At 35.7% G+C, this 17,353-nt stretch overlaps 2 protein-coding genes across 2 annotated transcripts; both read right to left on the bottom strand.

Moving 5' to 3' along the window:
• Positions 1–5,638: 5,638 nt before the first annotated feature.
• LOC142638041 (uncharacterized) lies at positions 5,639–8,969 on the bottom strand. Its single transcript, XM_075812030.1, has 5 exons — positions 8,877–8,969; positions 7,967–8,733; positions 7,772–7,859; positions 7,319–7,528; positions 5,639–6,889 (listed from the first exon to the last, which is right to left on the bottom strand). Exon 5 carries the CDS (start codon positions 6,880–6,882, stop codon positions 5,977–5,979), a length of 906 nt encoding a protein of 301 aa, XP_075668145.1. The 5' UTR covers positions 6,883–6,889; positions 7,319–7,528; positions 7,772–7,859; positions 7,967–8,733; positions 8,877–8,969; the 3' UTR covers positions 5,639–5,976.
• Positions 8,970–12,746: 3,777 nt separating this feature from the next.
• Positions 12,747–16,073, bottom strand: LOC142640697 (multiprotein-bridging factor 1a). Its single transcript, XM_075814911.1, has 4 exons — positions 15,693–16,073; positions 15,312–15,395; positions 13,171–13,253; positions 12,747–13,087 (listed from the first exon to the last, which is right to left on the bottom strand). Exons 1-4 carry the CDS (start codon positions 15,832–15,834, stop codon positions 12,968–12,970), a joined length of 429 nt encoding a protein of 142 aa, XP_075671026.1. The 5' UTR covers positions 15,835–16,073; the 3' UTR covers positions 12,747–12,967.
• Between the last annotated feature and the right edge of the window lie 1,280 nt (positions 16,074–17,353).

The raw sequence follows: 17,353 nt of genomic DNA, 5'->3' as shown, positions 1-17,353 counted from the left end.
CAACTATTAACATCAGACTACAAAAATTGGGACATGTCCAAACTAAATTATTCGTTTGAAGAGCCTGTGGTTGAACTAATTCTAAACATCCCCATCCTTGTGTTCCAAAATGAAGATTGTTGGGCTTGGACCGCTTCAAAATATGGGTTGTTCTCCGTAAAATCTACTTATTGGCTCTCTAGTGTGGAATCTCCCCCCTCCAATACTGATGCTGTTAGAGGTCAGATTTGGAAGTCAAAATTACATGATCATTTCAAGATGCTTCTTTGGAGAATTGTTGCTAATGTGTTGCCCTCTAAAGAGGTCATTAGCAGGTTTAATGAGAATTTGGATGTTTGTTGCTCTCTTTGTAGTTCGACAGAGGAGACAACCTTGCACCTCTTCACGGTTTGTCCCATTGCTAAAGTATTATGGTATCAAAGCCAGTGGGGTTTGAGAATGGAAGTTTTGAATTTTGGTTCCCCTTCAGAGTTTGTCAATTTCCTTTTATCTCCGAATTTTGCAAATAATCTGATGCCTAGCCAAAAAGAAGACTTTTTTTTTGTTTGGTGCCATCTTTTGTGATGTTATTTGGAAGCAGAGGAATCATTCCATCTTTGAGAACATGGCTATAAATTTAGAAGGAGTTGCAGCCAAAATTTCCAACCTTTTTGTTGAGCATAAAAGTGCAAGACCCCCCCCCCCCCCGCCCTGCTAGACCCCAAGTTTCTACTTTGGCCTTGGTCTGAAGCTCTCCACCAAGACTAAGCTTAGAAATAAATGTAGATGTTGCTGTGGGTCCTAGATTCTTTGCCATTGCTACGGTCACGAGAGATTGGAGAGGGAATGTGGTATTTGCTAGTTCAAGAAAAGTGAACACCACCTTCCCTCTCCAAGCTGAAGTGGAAGTAGTGAGATGGGCTCTTTCTTTAGATTCGGCCTTGGTATGTGATTCTGTCGTAGTGGAAACAGATTCTCAAGTCGTGGTCTAGCTTTTCTCGAAATCTTCAGCACCTTCCCCTTGGAGAATCAAGTTTTTATGCTCTGATTTGAGGTCTATTTTATGTAATTCAAGTAATGTTTTTGTTAGATGGGTGCCCAGACTCTGCAATGAGGCAGCCCATTCTTTAGCCAAGTGGTCTTTATCTTGTAATTTTTTTGGCTCTTTTGATATTAGCTTTAGTCCAAACTGTTTCTCTTCTGTTGTTCTGAGAGAGTCCAGAAGGTTGTAGTTGCTCTTTTGTTTCTAATAAAAGTTTCAGATTATAAAAAAAAACAAGAAAAAAAGCAAACAACAAACTAAAGTACTCTATTCGGTTTGTTTTCTGTTGATCATATTTAATATAAATTAACAAAAATTGGGTGCACTAACTACTAAACACCAAAAAATGCAGAAAAAATATTTTATTGTTGAAACAAGGGGTGAAAATGGCCAAATACCATCATTTCATAAAATTTGTAGTAATTTAGCACTGTTTCGGAACTAAATAGGGATCTACCACTTTTTACGTACTTGAGTTTACTAAACTCGAGTTCTAAATGGTACTTGAGTTTAGCAAACTCGAGTTCCTAGTTTCTATTCTATTGTGGTGCTGGTTGAGCTAGCATTTGGGCATTAAAAAATGCCACTTGGTACTCCAGTTTCTTGGACTCGAGTACTGTATTAGTGTGGTACCCGAGTTCATTAAACTCGAGTATCAATCTGTATGTGAGACCCCAATTTCTTGAGTGCAAAGCAAAATCATACAAATTGATACTCGAGTCCATAAAACTTGAGTACTGTGTTAGCAGTACCTAAGTCCATTAAACTTGAGTATCAATCTGTATGTGAGGCCCTATTCTTGAGTACAAAGAAAAATCATACAGATTGATACTCGAGTCCACGAAACTCGAGTACTGTGTTAGCAGTACCTGAGTCCATTAAACTCGAGTATCAATCTGTATGTGAGGCCCCGTTCTTGTGTGCAAAGCAAAATCATATTAAGGCAGTTGTAGGGACATTTGAGTGACGCTGAAAATTTGTACTGGAAATTGAATAATGAAATTGGTTGTACTAACAAGTTCACTGCAAATTTGAGCTTATGGACGAGACCTTATTCCTCACTGTCAACCTTATAGACAGGTTCTTAGAGCACCAAACAGTTCTCAGAAAGGAGCTTTAATTGGTTGGGCTAACAGCCATGCTATTAGCTTGCAAATACAAGGAAGTTTTTGACCCTATTGTGGAGGATCTTGTTATGATATCAAACAAGGCTTATACAAGAGAAGAAGTTCTTGATATGGTAATATCCTTAATTGGTTCCCACTAGTTTCCTTTCCTTAGTTTTGCTATTAAAATAAATTTAATGATTTCCCTTGCTTATAGGAGAGATTTATGGTGAACACATTACAATTTAAGTTGTTTGTGCCTACCCCATATGTGTTTATGAGGAGATTCCTTAAGGTAGCTCAATTTGACAAAAAGGTCAATAATCCAATTTCATAGAATCATCTTGATTTAAATTAGATTTTTTTGGGTCAAAATTGATACTTATAAGTTAGATTTCCACCTATGCTCAATTGTCAAAAAATTAAATCAATAAAACAAGAATATCTAGTATATAGTTGCCACCATTTACATTTAGCAAAAATTGCCATAATTACCACAACAAATAAGTAGAGTCAAACACCATTTACATGAGTAAAACAAATAACCAGCTTACTTCTGGTTGTAAACAGACATAATATGTCATAGTTACCACAACCAATAAGTAGAGTCATATTGCCTGTCTTTTGTTCCATATTCCACAATTTCTCACCTAAAGTCGTAATTGAAACTCAAATGTTTCCTTGTCTTTGATGCCTCTGTAGGTCCAAGTGAAGCAAGTGGTTGTCTATTAATTTTCACGTCAAAATACTATTTTTCTGTTCGGTTAATGGGACTGAAACATGATCTTGGTTCTGCATGTAATGACTATGAGCTGGGTTGCATTGATGAATATTCTTCAAAAAATGTTTTTCTCCTGTTACAACCTCTTCATTTGCAAACCCCACTTCTCAGGATTCGATCTTTCTAAATCCCTGGTTAAAACACAAGCAAAGCTCGAATTTATATTTATAAAAGTTCACCTTATCCACGCACATGCACACAAAAATGAAATAGAACATAAAACAATCCAATTTTAAATTGGAGAAAAGAACACTCACTGCTAAACTACTACTGGATCAGTAGTCCAAAAATACTAGTTAAAAAGATGGATAAACTAAAATGTGTAAATCCATGCACATAAATTCATGTAGCCCACAAGTTATTTTAGGCAGCTTGTATTGAAAAAATAAATCTTCAACTTATTTCAGTAATACACATTAAATAGCAAGAACATCAACCACAACATCAAACTATAGACAACAGGTTAAGCATATATTGAAATATATATATATATATATATATATATATATATATATATATATAACCTATTTCAGTAATACACATTAATGATTACACAGCAAGACATCAACCACAACATCAAATTCTAGGCAACTGGTTTTTAATATCATCATTACTGAATCTGGCAGGCATTAAACCTTCACAAGCAAAGAAATCACTATAATAGAATTAGTAAATTGACTAATTGGTTGTGAGCATAAAAATTTGACACCTTTAATTAGCAATGTTCTTGAATGGTAGGGTACTTGAAGATGATCATGTTAACAGAGGCCAAGTCAAAGTTGACACCCTTCATGTAGGGTACTTGAAGATGATCATGCTAAGGAGGGTGCCTTACTTTTTGTATGCATCCGAAAGAGAAAGTAGCTTATAGTATAAATGTCATATTTGGTCCTTAAAATTTTATCCAATTTTTCTTAAGTTTTAAAAATACATAATTGAATGGCATGTAGCATGCATTTTGATCTAATGGCATATATCATGCATTTTGTTTCAAGTTGCATTTAGAAGGATGCCACAGTTCAAACTTAGCATTCCTAGTCTGTGAGATCACCACTCATCGATACCTCGTTCCGCTTAGGACATGTTCTTCAGTTATGCCCCTTTTGGTCACACAACCCGTATTTCACCTTCCCCCCCCCCTCTTTCCATGGTGTGGTTCTCGGCCGTTTCCCGCCCTCGTCCATCTCATTCTTGATTCGTATTGAGACAAGGCGACCTTTCTCTTGGATCAATCGGGGGTTAGGGATGACCCTTCGAGTTTCTTTAGGATCTGACCATGATAGTCTATCTTTCAACGCAGGGAAAACGGGAGCATAGCTCTGGAACAATGCGTTCACGCTATAGAATGGGTCAATGTACTGCTCTACATCGTGTTGATACTTAACACAAACTACAATGACATGTGAACATGGTATCCTGTACAGTTTCCATTTCTGACATGTGCAAGTTCTTTGCAGCAAATTAACTCCATGTGTGTGATCCCCATGTCTAGTAGTCCCTGGATTATGTGGTGTATCTACTTAATACGATTGTTGTTGCACGCTCAATCTCGTCACCCTGTGATGCTCTGCCTTCGCCTTATTTCTCATGAAGATATCCAAGGCATATTTACACCATTTTTTCCCCAAATTTAACTGCGCTATGCTCTTATTGCAACGATCATCGAAGTAAGCATTCAGTTTGAACCATGTGTATTTCACCATTGCCGTAATGGGTAGGCTGTGAGCACCTTTTAAAACACCATTGAAGCACTCGGAGACGTTTGTAGTCATCGCCCCATAACGGTAACCCTCGTAAAAAGTTAGAGCCCATTTCTCTTTGGGTACATCTTTCAGATATTGGTGCGCATCTCAGTTGACATTCTCAATTAAATTGAAGGTGGCATTGAACTTTCGCTTCTGGGCAACACTTGTTGCCCTCTATACTATATTCTTTAAATTTCATTGTTCCATCTAGTGTTGATGTTATTGCATAGATGACGAAGGTAGTAACGATGTTTTTTTTATGGGAGGTTGCAAAAAGTCTCGATTAGTGTCTCTGAAGACGGCTTGTATCCCAGGGTGTCTATCAGATATGACACATAGCTTGCTCCGGTCGGTAACATACCTTCTTATACAAGCCAAGAACTAACCCCAAGTCTCTGTGCTCCTGCTCTCAACAACGGTGAAGGCTAGTGGATAAATCTTATTATTAGCATCTGTCGCCATTGCAATCATCGATTTCTCTTTATATTTTCCATAGAAGTGGGTTGCATCAATGCTAATCATAGGCCTACAGTGCTTGAACCCAACAATACATGGACGAAACGCCCAAAATAAGGACTTGAATGTACGGGTTCTCCGTACATAATTATCATTCATTAGTAACTTATACTTTTTACTCGGACTTGCATCCTTAAGTCCTGCCAAAAAATGCGGCAACTCTGCATAAGACTACTTAAAATCCTCATATATAGCTTCAATGACCTTTTGTTTGGCATCCCATACCTTGTATGTGAACCATAATGATTATGATATAAATGAATACAAGTTAAATAATTATAGTTGAAGAAAACAAATCAAGACTTGTAAGGCTATAAGATGAAGATAAGATTTCTTTCTCTTTATTCCTTTTTCTTTTTTTCTTTTTTTTTTTCAATTTCATTTTTATAATATAAGGTATTCATGGGTTTTGGGAAAAAATATAATGCTTATACTTCCATGAAGACTGATGTCTCTACATTGTATTGAAAAAAGAATGCAAGTTAAAGAATGCCTTGTAGTGAGATACTTCGTGTTTTAAGTCTGCCAAAGCAACGTGGCATAAGTTCTTTATCTTATACGTGGGGTCTTCTCGTATATAGAGCTCAAGTGCGTATGCTAGGCTAAATCAATCATCCGACCATCATGAGCATTCGGAATTTTGTTGCACGTGTGGGGGCCCTTGCATTTTGCAATCTTCCAGACATTGTCTCCCTTGCAACAGATCGCATAAATTGACCATGGACAGGAATCATCCTCACAACTCACCATAAACCTCTTTGAGTCTGAATGCTCAGTTTTGAAGCTAAAGTTCTCTTGCACTGCGTACTAAGTCAATGCATGTGGCACCGCCAATTTAGTCGTGAATACCATCCCTTTCATTAGTTGCTCCCCAGGCGTCCAACTTGATACAACTGCTAGCATAACCAGTGATGGATCAAACATATTATCCCAAGTGTTTTTGGTGAACCATTCCGGCGTAGGATCAGGACCGGGGCATGTGTCTCTATTCTCTTTTACAACCACATCTTCGATATGATTAACATCCTCATGTTCACCCATGGTATCTAGGAACTCTTCAAAGTCATCCCTAGTAACATCAATATGGGTTGCATCATCACCAAGTCCGTGATCATCTTCATTTTCGGATGTTCCCCCATGCAGCTCATCATGAGATAAATGCTCTCCTTCATGCACTTCCTGGGGCCCTTCCTCCTCCTCAATCGAGTTCACATGGGGAAATGTCTGCCACAGTTCACTGCCATACCCATCTCTTGTGTTCTCTGCACACCCTTGATAAAACTGTAATGGAATTGAGTCGATGTGCTCATCTACAGTTTCATCCAAAACAGTATGTTGTGAACCTTCTCCAGCCTCTACTATGGTGGGCTCAACAGTGACATAGAGATTCGAAGCAACGAATCCTTTCACCACCATTTGTTCAACAACTTCCCACATCATCTTCACTTCGACGCCACCCGATAACTGTAGTGAATTGTAGAAAACTTGGGTGTCTAAAACCCGTTGAGGTGCTCGATACACGATGGAAATGTTATGCCTAGAGTGGTCTAGCCCCATTGCCTTCAATATTATTCGTTGCAATGTAATAAGGCCTATCCCACGCTTCACTTTAACACATTTTTGCTTTTTGTTCGAGCCTTGGTATGACAACCCATGCAACTCATGATAATACACCTCTCCATCGTAGTACACATAGAAAAAGTGAAAATCCATCAGCGATCTGTTATTAACAATATAAAAGTTGTCATAATCTATAATCACTTATATAAATTTGGCATATGATAAAAAAAATTTATTCAAACTCAACCTCCTCGACCTTGTGTATAGACATATATAAATAATTGAATCTTGATCATTCAAATAATTTATATGCATAGACATAATGTGCACTTAACCATATATATATATATATATATATTTTTTTTTTTTAATTTTTTATACACATATAAAATAATAAAAGGTCAACCATTTCAACTTTATTTTATTAAGCCAATTTCTTTGTTGAGTAATGAATTCATATTATTATGAACACCCTTATTACTGTAAAAATCAACAAAATATCATATTACCTCTATCTATCAACCGATGAGTTTTATACAATTAAGCCACACGTGAACTATACTTGTCACTAATTGGGAATTCAACTAACCTTTACTAATAGCAATATGCGTGACATGTTCTTCAGCCTAGTTTTTATCGTGCTTGCCTTGGAGTGTTATCTTGTGAAATTCAGTTGAAGTATCGACATCGACTTGTATGCCTTGCTTCATCCTAAACTGTCGGAGAGCACGTTCGGTGTGATGGCCTTCAACCACCCAAAAATGTATGAGCGGCACGATAGACCTCCATACTTGTTGGCCTGCCGTACAATATGCGGGCAAGGAACCCAATTAATTTATGTATGACTCCCAGACAATATGCAATGATCCAATAGATGCAAACAACCATATTAACAATATAATTAGAAAAAATGTGTAGCAAATGTGAACAATACATGACAACAATGTTTAACTTTGAAATAAAAAATGTTTATTCATTCCAAAGTGAATTGTAAGTACAACAACTACATGCCAAAGCGATACCCACTTGTAAGGTATGATACCTGATTTGGTCGTAGCGAAGCAAGCGACACATGATAGGCGCGTAGGACATGCATTGGATGTTCAATTGTGCACTTAGCCCATTTCCATCTTGCAAACAACACAGACATAACCTTCATATTAGTTACTTACATAATTCCCATGTGAAAAAGTTAATGCGGAAATGTAAAACGGTAACTATCTAAGATCCTACATACCTGATAGCAAGTGGACTTGGGGGCAATGCCTGGTGTGGATGTCTCATCATAGGACATATGTGTGGAAACCTCGCCCACACCCACAACTGCACCAATAGCAGTGCATTGCCAATCTGCTTGGCTGTCTTCTCTGATGCGCTACAGAGGTGTCTATATAGCCAACTTAGTGCTGCACTACCCCAACTATAATTCTTTTCGTTGCTGATTGGATTGAAAAATTGCAGATACATAATTGAGAGTTGTTAGTCAGACTTGTCCATAAACAGCATACCACCCAACATCCCTGGTATGTAAAACCGAGCATACTGTTGCACAAGCACCTCAGTGGTGTCAGCTGGGAGAGGGTTGCTAAACCGCTCCTCAAGCCATTTGGCTTTTACCTTCGGCCCTTCCATCATTGCAGTGTTCTTACCAGCATTGACTTCTCTGTTTGGCGGCCTATGCTCTAGCAATTTAGGGCAGAGGTCGCCCCAATCTTGTATATTGGTAAATCCCACCATCGGCAAGCCATCTACAAGTACCCCCATTATAACCTTTATGTCTTGTAGCGTGATGGTCATCTCAACGTGGGACAAGTGGAATGAGTGTGTCTCTGGCTGCCATCTCTCCACCAACGCCGTGATCAATGCATGGTCAAGGTCTATATCTGGGACCCGAAGTAGCCCCTCTAACCCCGCATCTACAATATAAGCGCCAATCCGTGGATCTAACCCACCATCTAGCACACTTATAAATTAGTGACGACAAGTTAGTACACCTGGCACTTCCTGCAAACGGATCAGCATTGTATTAATAATAGCATTCACTAAGCATGTAATAAATATGTTTCAAACTTAAATGCCAATGCTAGGGACAAGTGCATAGTAAGAAAATTTTTTCTACTACACTACGATTTTGGACAAGTGCATACCTGGCCTGCCAAAGGAGCATCCCAAAGCAAACTCGAATGATGCATAGGCTATCTCGTCAACAAAAAGTTGGACAGAGGGTTCTGCTCGATGTGGGTCCATATCTGACATAAATTAAAGGTGATTAATGGCCCATTAAGTGACTATTGGCCCATTAGATCGAATGCAAAGCATAAACATTGTAATCCTCTTTTTTTTTTTCTTTTTTTTTTTAAGGAGCATGACATATTCTAATTCTAATTCACTTTTTAAGGAGCATGCCTAAGGCCTAACGTTTTAGATTTTTTTTTTTTTAATATCATCCTAATCAGATTTGAAAGCATATTCATCAAATACCCATAAGCAATTTTATATATATATATATATATATATATATATATATATATATATATATATATATATATATATATATATATATATATATATATATATATATATATATATATATATAGACACACACACACACAAAGAAAGGGGACACATTTTATAGCCACATAAGCAAAGAAAATATTTACTCATTCCTAAGCCACTTGCATTGGATATTAAAATGAACGAATTCAAATATATTTTCTTTTCTCAAGCAATTAATCCCTCAAAATCAGCAAAGCCAGTGTAAGCATAGCTGACCTCCCTTGATCAATCCTAATTCGCAATATATATAAGAGATATTCAAAGCAATCAAGTTCAACTAGTCTACCACACAACTACCAATTTAACAAATAATGAAACATAATTGAACACCCCCTTCACAACCCCACCACCACCATTAAAACCAACCCTACTAGTTTGGTTCAACAAGGATCCCATCAACCACAAGAACAACTAAACTCACTTCAGCATCAATAAAGTTTAGAATTTTTAATGTTAGTGGATGTATCAATCACTATGTATTCTATGCACTTTATTTTGAAAAGAAAATAATAGGAGAGAGAGAAAGAGAGAGAGTTTCACTATAAAACAAATACAATTTAGAGAAAACCCAAGTACCCTCCCCCATCTACAAGATTGGAACCAAGAAACTATTTCTCTTTTATCATTGTTTTTCTCTTTTCATGAAATGAGTGTTCTCTGATTCTGTACCAAATAAGAAAGTAATTACTACTGGTCCAGTGATAGCAGTTTGTCTCTATTGATATGGTTCCACATTTGACTCTAAAATTAGGAAACAAAACACTTTTAAAATAAATAATTTAGGATACATTGTGCAAAATTGGACGTCAATTATAGAATGTAATTGGATTTTCTCTAAGTTTTACCTATTAATATATATATATATATATATATATATATATATATATATATATATATAAAGAGAGAGAGAGAGAGAGAGAGAGATAAGTAATGAACAATTTCTATTGCAGAGATTGTCTAATGTACAAAAAATCTATTTATGCATCAAAGTTGTGAAGAAAAATATTACATGTTACCATAAAATATCACTTCTAGAAGTATCACTAATCAAAGATTAATATGAATTACAATTCAAAATAATCCTGTGTCCCAAATACTAAGCTTCAATCTTTTCCCACCAATTGTTTGTGAGCAACTTAATCTTAAAATCCACAACTGGAAATGATTAAAACAATAATGAAAGTTCATCTCACTAATGAATTTCAAAACAATGTGTAATTTTTATTTGTATAGAAGAAAAAAATGGGGACTTGTAATTTTTTGTTGTTGTTGAGAAACAATTGTAATCGCTTTTAAGAAACAAACAAAGTTTCTATGATACCCTCAGATTAGCATTTTGGGACATTTTTCATTGCAATAAACAACACTTATTATAGTAATTTCTACACGGTGAGCAAATAATATGTTGTTGTTGTGCATGCCATAATATTTGTTATCATCATCAATAACGTACACAAACTTATCAGCATGCAACCAGACCTCAGCTTCTATCTAAACATGATACAAAGTTCTATATTATTTAACTAGAAAGTTATGAACTTTCAATCAAGAAAATCTCAATCAATCCCTTTTTTTTTAATTTTTTTTTTTTTACAAATTCTTGATTTGTTAGGCATCATGTTAAATCCCCTACATGTATGTACAGAGAGATAGACTTAACATTAAGAAAGACATTGGCTAGGCTCTAAGATTTTTTTAGGGCTCAAGTGATTGAGAGAGGACCCCTCCAATATTGTTAAAATTAGAAAACAACTACTCTTCTCACTGAAGTTTTAATGTTTAGATCAATATGACATTCATTTAAAGCTACAAAAATGCAAGCCCCATGATCATGACAGCATTACTGTTCTTTGAACTACAGAAAAAATCACTTGTAGATAATGAATGATATAGATTGAAATCATTGTATGCAGATGTTTAACAAAAACCAAGTGTTGCACACCGCAAATCGAATCCATTTCATCCAGAGAAAAAAATAATAAAATCAAAATGGCCTGTACACAATCAGAACAATGATAAGACAAGTTCATGAACAGCATATGGTTGCTTCTATTCACAGCATCCCTTTTCCAATAGCCCAATTACATTTTCCACCCAAAAATAAAATAAAAGGCAAAATCAAAATCAAATTCAGCTATGCCTAAAAAATATAAAATAAAAATAGATAATTTAAACTCCAAGCAACCACATCAATTCCAGCTTTGTTTGTAGGAAAAGGAAAAGGGAAAAGTACTTTTGAGTCTTACATTTACCTTTCTTCCAAATTTGAAGAGGAAAAGTGAGACAGTGAGAGAGCTGAGTGAGAGGTCGCCGACGAGAGTCTTCTGCCGCCAACGAGATGCGCTTGTCTTTGGTGGAGTGAGGGTTTGGGGTTTGTATGTTTGGGTGTGAAGGAGAGTGAGAGTGTTTTGGTAAGTGAGAGTGAGAAGTGAAAGGGACAAATAAAGTTGAATCTTTTGTGTTTTTAGTGTCGTGCAACTTGAGTCATACTCGAGTTTAGAGGACTTGGGTACATCTAACACAGTAATCGAGTCCAATAATCTTGAGTACCAAGTTACATTTTTTAATCCAAATGCTAGCTCAGCTTGTGCCACGGTGGCAGAACTTCTAGAAACTCAAGTTTCATAAACTCGAATACTTGAAAAGTGGTAGATTCCTATTTAGTTCCGAAATAGTGCTAAATTGCTATAAATTTTGCAAAATTGTGGTATTTGGTCATTTTCGCCTGAAACAAGGGGTCTCTCTTTTACACCGTTTGCAAGTACAATCTCTTTTACACTCTTTTGGACCTAAAAGATGATATTTTGTGAACATCACGGTGACTTAAGAAATCAAAGTATATGTAAAGAAGTAAATAGGAATGCTATTGGCTAAAGAGAAATTAAGTTTAAATTTTTGTCGGGAAAAAGTTTAATTACAAAATTGGTTATAGTCTTAGACTACGTCCTTACTTAATATCTTTTTATTAGAGAGAAATTTTGACAAATCTATTATTGAATTACATCTTTTTATATTCTTCATGCTTGCAAAATTTCTAAAAAATTTAAAATCAATAGTTATATCATCAATAAATTATTTAAATTGCAAGTTTTCGTAGTTTAAAATAATGTATAAAATAGTCTTATAGATTATATAGTAAATAATATCCAATTGACACAAAATTTGACGTTTATTAAGAGCATAAAGAACATGCAATCCAACTATTAAATTTCATAATTTAAAATATATAATAACATTAATAATATTGAGTGAGATTGTGGTCTTAAGCTACAACAAATTTTGTAGCTAAATTTTGTCTTAATAGAAATTAATTAATCAATGACCAACGACGAGCATACAAAGGATATTAATCAAGTCCATTTGCAAAAGTAGAGAAATTGGGTTATGTAATTTTTTTTTTATAAAACCATGCATTTTCTTAGGCATTCGTTGAGCCTTGATAGCACAAGGCCAAGTATGTATTGTAGACAGGGAACACACAAATATTTATTATTTTCAAACAGCGAGCTGAACCCGTCACAAGTCATCGTTCCAAAGAGTCATCTTACATAGAGATACGATTAGTTCGTGGACACAACCACTACTTGACTACGGACGATTTTAGCTAGCTACACATCACGGCGCAATATCATTTGACATAAACGAGCACCAGGATTCCTTCTTTAGTTTACAAGGCTTCCTTTTATTTCTTTCCACGCAGTTTTGCTCCTAGGGCCCTCTCCAGCTTGGTGATGATCTGTTGGTTGGGAATAGCCTTACCAGATTCATACTCCTGGATGATTTGAGGCTTCTCATTGATCATCTACAGACAAATAATGCTTTGTCATTAAGCAGGTCAATATGGTGGAGAGAGAAAGAGAATGAGAGAGTGAGGGAGAGAGTTACTTGAGCAAGCTGAGCCTGGGTAAGCTTCTTGTCCATTCGTGCTTGCATAATAGCTTTCTTTAGCTCAGTTGGTACACGTTCATCTGCACTCAAAATTCAGATGAGAATAAAATTATATTAGAATATGCATGGGCAAACACTACTAAGTGAAGGCAACAGTACTCCCAACCCAATAATTGAACTTTGGACAGAATAAATGAAGAAAGAGTTTGAACACAACCCGGAGTTTTTACTAGAGAAGAGAGTGGAGAGTTGTCCTAGGAGTTACAGTCGTAGGAAGTAAAACAGATCAGTCAAGCACAAAAACACATCATGTCCTCCTCAGACCACTACATCATACTCCCTTTCTTTAGGTTCTAAAATTGCTAGCTCATATATCAGGAGGAAATTATGCCATAAATAAGCAAATATCTGAAAAGAAAGCACAGGAAGCAAAGTGTCGGTCTAATTCAACTTATAGGCCAACTGCATCCGGAGGATCAACATCTCAATGGAAACAAATTTAATAGAATCGCTAGTGCAGAATGTAATTAAACAATATTGCAGTGTAATTCCACCCTAACATGCTAGAAGACCTTTCAACCACTATCATTGCATTTCTTCATCTCAAGCTGGGATCTTGCACCATTACATTCTCAATCTACACTCCTATCATCTAGCACCCCTTGCATCCACAAACTATGTTCTTCTATTTTGAGCACCAGCTGATGCACAGACACCATCATGTCATCAAATCCATATATGCACCATAACAATTACCCATCAAGTTTAGGAATTCACAATTTCCCTCAGACATGCAGCGCACCACCCTTTTGAGCAACTTGATCCGCTCTCATATAACTTCCTACCTCTTTACAACTATTTTATCTGAAAACCATATCAGACTATGCCCCTAAGGCCCAATCATTATACTCCCAAAGACACCACAAAGGCAGTAAACCTAGCATAGACTATCGTCTATCTACAGAAAATCATATTAACTCCTCCAAGGTTAAAAATGATTCAACAAAATTTACATATTACAAGAATCAAGCATAGGAACTCATATTGTGATTCAGTCACAAGAGAGAGAGAGAGAGAGAGAGAGAGAGATTTGGTGCAACACCAGGTAATGATGTATTTGAAAGTGTATCTGCACTTTATTCAAACTTATCCCAAAAAAATAATCTGCGCTTTATTCAGGAAAAGACAAGTGATAAAGAACCTTGAGAATTTACTTCTGTGTCAACCATGAAGAGAAAATCACCATCACCTTGAAAGTCTTACTAAAGTTAAGTGGTTGTAATTTTTGAGACATTGAAATGCTACATCCCAGCTAGGGATAGATCAAGAACAATATTTCAGATGATGGGTGAAAGTTTAAGAACAAACCTCAAAATAAGCATAAAAAAGATGATGAGAACCTCGAGAGTAAAAATGATGAATAATAGAAGACTGGAAAAATTAAATTGTAATAGAGTTTTTGATTGTACAACTGATGACGATAGCATTTATAATAAAAAATGTGACATGGTATCGATCCAAAGGACATGATAGGTTCAGCTTTACTTTTGGCCACTTGTTCATATCCAACTCCTTAGAGTCCTTGTGATTTCCTTATTTCTTCTATAATACAATTATTCAATCCATCAAACAATTTAAAGAACAAGGATACAACAAACAAAAGACAAAATAAAGTTTCCGCAAAAACAACCCCATATATAAAAGAGTTTCATACAAATTCTAATGGAAAGAACAAGAAGCTGGACACAACCTGAAACCATTTAGCATGGGTACTCAAAGGTTTCATGTAAATAAAACAAAGCTCAAACGCTACCAATCAACAATCGCCCTATATATATTCCAAATATTAGAATCGATAAGTTACATATGCACCACATTTAATGAAAAAAAGTAAGCCTAGAGGTCATTGGCACAATTGCCCCATATGTACCGCAGGAAAATGTGATTAAACCAGTTCATAAACTCATATACCATGAACAAAACCAAAAAATTCAGTGCATTTGGAGACAAAAGTATTATGCAATAAAGATTAAAGAAGGAAAGATTCTTAAGAAATCACACTTAAAAGAATTAAGACTTAATGCATATAATTCCATCACACCCATCAAATGAAAAATCTGAAATATAAATATACTTACGAGCAAGGTTCTCTGTTTCCTCATCGAGCTTCCTTGTATTTAGAGTAGTGCTGCTTGAGGCAGCTTTATTTGTGCCAGCAGTAGCTGCAACAATATATAAATTCATAAATTAGCTTCTACAGTCTAAAATCATAAACCTATCATCAACAAATCACAGCCATAATTATTCTACACATAATCAAACAACCTAAACCTAAAAAAAAGAAAAAGAAAAGACAAACGTAGAATTAAACAAAAAGATAATCTAACTTATAAGAAACTCATTCCACACAGATATAATCTAAGAAATATCATTAAACAGATCCACCTCTGTTGATTTATCCGAACCCATTTGTTTATGATAAAAATTGATAATTTTTGTAAAGAGGGAAAAAGGCGGACCTTTTTTAAGGGTTTCGATCTCGGCGCCGGAGCGGCGAGCGGCGTTGACGGCTTTCTCGTCCTTCTTGGCGGCGGCGTTGGGGGCTTTCTTGCGGATCACAACTGGCTCCCAGTCCTGTGAGATTGGTCCGATTCCTGACATTTTTGCTTTTCTCTGTCGAAGCTTGGTGGGTTTGGTTGTGCTTGTGCTGTGCTGTGCTGTGCTGTGCTGGTTAGGGCTTTGTGAAAGGATGAGGATGATTGATAATTATATATATACGATCAGCTTGGGCCGCACGCTTTACCTTTTTCAACTGGATCTGGATCTGGATCTGGACCTCGCGTCCGGTTCACATGCATGTTCGGGTTCGGGTCTTTGTTTTTTAATTACCCAGAAATTATACATTACAGCATTCACATTGTATCAAACAAGACACATAAATATGCAAAATAATTAATAATAATAATAATAATAATATATTTTATTTATTTATTTTACAGGATCACTTTAACGACATACCTAAGATTTTTTTTCTTCAAAATAACCAAATTCCTAAAACAATTTCATTAGTTAGTAAGGTTTTGAAATTATTTAGCAATCTAACAAATCGAGTGCAGAGAAGTCGATTTTGTTGTGCTAAATCGAGTGTGAAGAGGTCGAGTTCCATGGAAATTGAGTGTTGAGAGGTTGATTTCCTTGCCAACTGTTAAGAGTAACTCCAAAGCTCAACAGAGCATTGCTCAGAACGAGGTTCAATTACCCAACGACTAGTGCTTCAACGGCTAGTTCAGATATGCCACAGAACGATGTTGTTCTATTTAAACAGTTGTACATGTATTTAATGAAACGATGCGTTTCATCTTTCTTGTTAGGATGTGTGCCCTTAAATCCTATTGTATGATGCTATGTATGACATTATGTATCATTTAATGTTGTAATTAATAAAATTATTTTATTATTATCTAAATAATGAAAACATGAATATTCAGACATTATCATATAGTCCATGAGATGCATAATATATGATTTAGGTGAAAAGTCACAAAAAATATAAATTACAAGTTCTTTGTAAACTCAAAATTTTAGTTCATAGTCGGTGAAGAAATTGGACATTTCATCTGCGAAGATTATAACATATCAACTAAGATGATTTGTCTTGATCATAGAAGTGGAGACTTCTAATTGATATGTTGACATGTTTTAAGAGCTAAGACATATTGAACTAGACCCCATAACGATTTATTATTCTCCTAACGAGTTAAGATAAAATGTTTCCATTATGGTGAGAAAGGACATTGGAAAAGAAATTGTCTAAAATTCAGGGCTGCCAACAATAAGGGTATGAAAAGTTCATTCCTCCTTGAAATATGTTTAGTACAAAATCCCACGGATTCCTAGTGTGTGGATTCAGATTGTACTAATCATATTTGCAATTCTTTGCAGAGGTTCTAGGAGACCAGAAAGCTTAATGAAGGGGAATTGTTTATTACTTTGGCTGATGGGAGCAGGATTCCAGTTGTAGTTGTTGGAGTGTTTGATTTATACTTTGAGTATAGGGTTTTAATATTAGAAGACTGTCTATATGTATCTAATGTTTGTAGGAATTTAATTTCTGCAACTTATTTAGGTAAACATGGATATTGTGTTATCCTTAAAGACAATGTTGTAATAAAAAAGGGTA

The sequence above is a fragment of the Castanea sativa genome, chromosome 6 (genome assembly GCF_040712315.1).
Source record: "Castanea sativa cultivar Marrone di Chiusa Pesio chromosome 6, ASM4071231v1".
In the NCBI taxonomy this organism is placed as follows: Eukaryota; Viridiplantae; Streptophyta; class Magnoliopsida; order Fagales; family Fagaceae; genus Castanea; species Castanea sativa.
This window is presented reverse-complemented; position numbering and strand designations above follow the sequence as displayed.

Bases quoted from the DNA above. Each gene is read 5' to 3' on its own strand.
- LOC142640697 (XM_075814911.1), bottom strand. From the start codon at position 15,834: ATGTCAGGAATCGGACCAATCTCACAGGACTGGGAGCCAGTTGTGATC. The intron at 15,396-15,692 runs GTCCGCCTTTTT...ATATTGTTGCAG, and splicing joins GATCGAAACCCTTAAAAAAG to CTACTGCTGGCACAAATAAA. The intron at 13,254-15,311 runs GTAAGTATATTT...TTTTGAGTGCAG, and splicing joins GGAAACAGAGAACCTTGCTC to ATGAACGTGTACCAACTGAG.
- LOC142638041 (XM_075812030.1), bottom strand. From the start codon at position 6,882: ATGGATTTTCACTTTTTCTATGTGTACTACGATGGAGAGGTGTATTAT.